At 39.4% G+C, this 804-nt stretch overlaps 1 protein-coding gene across 1 annotated transcript in view; it reads left to right on the top strand.

The window, feature by feature from the left end:
* Nucleotides 1-454: 454 nt before the first annotated feature.
* LOC107103460 (sickle tail protein-like) overlaps nt 455-804 on the top strand; it is an 8352-nt gene continuing 8002 nt past the window's right edge. The window contains exon 1 of the mRNA XM_015403177.1: nt 455-627. Within this exon, the coding sequence (XP_015258663.1) occupies nt 479-627 (149 nt within the window). The 5' untranslated portion in view covers nt 455-478. The remainder of the gene's footprint in view (nt 628-804) is intronic.

The following is an 804-nucleotide window of genomic DNA, read 5'->3' as shown; positions in this document are numbered from 1 at the left end:
CCGCCCCTTCCTAGGCACGTGGGGCTTTAGGTGTGCTCAGAATTCGCACAAGTAAATAAGGAATTAATGTTTATTTATGTGGCAGCTTTCACAGACAGTCACAAAGTGCTTCACAAAATTACAATACAAATAAAAATACATTTACAGTCACTATGGTCATAAAACAACCCTTAATCTACGTAAGTGTAAATCTATTTGGCGATAAACTTGATTCTGATTCAAAGTCTGTTGATTTTCTAAAGGATCTGCGGCTGTAATGGCTGCAAAAGGTCATTCACAGACCAATGACCAGAAATAAAAATAAGAAAAGAGCTTATAAAATATGAACTTTATCATTAAATGCTATTATCGCTGTTGTTTAATGTCATTATTGCCTTCAGGTTACATATAAAGCCAGTTGAACAAACTATAAACTAGCTAATATAAGAGAGAATTTTCCTTTATCTTCCAGCTATCAAATCTAGAGAGCGCGAGTGCAATGCTGCGTATGGCGGGCCCAGAGCTGGTGATGCTGATACGTGACAAACTTGCCCAATGTGCGGAAGCTGCATACAGACAAAGAGCTGCGATGGAGGAGGACAGGATCCGTTACCTCGCCACTGAGGAGAAACTTCTTACACAGATTAGGTATGTTTAGTTTGTGTCTGGTGTGTCAGTAATACTCTGCATTACAATCTCTGAATCTTCTTTAAGCAACTACATAGAGGAGCGTTTTATTAAGTAGAATAAATCCCCCCCTTCAACCCCAACCTTAACCTGATGGAGGGATTTCAGTGCCTGGATGATCCTAAAGACTACGTTATC

This window comes from Cyprinodon variegatus, unplaced genomic scaffold (assembly GCF_000732505.1).
Source record: "Cyprinodon variegatus isolate N-32 unplaced genomic scaffold, C_variegatus-1.0 Scaffold1453, whole genome shotgun sequence".
NCBI lineage: Eukaryota > Metazoa > Chordata > Actinopteri > Cyprinodontiformes > Cyprinodontidae > Cyprinodon > Cyprinodon variegatus.
This window is presented reverse-complemented; position numbering and strand designations above follow the sequence as displayed.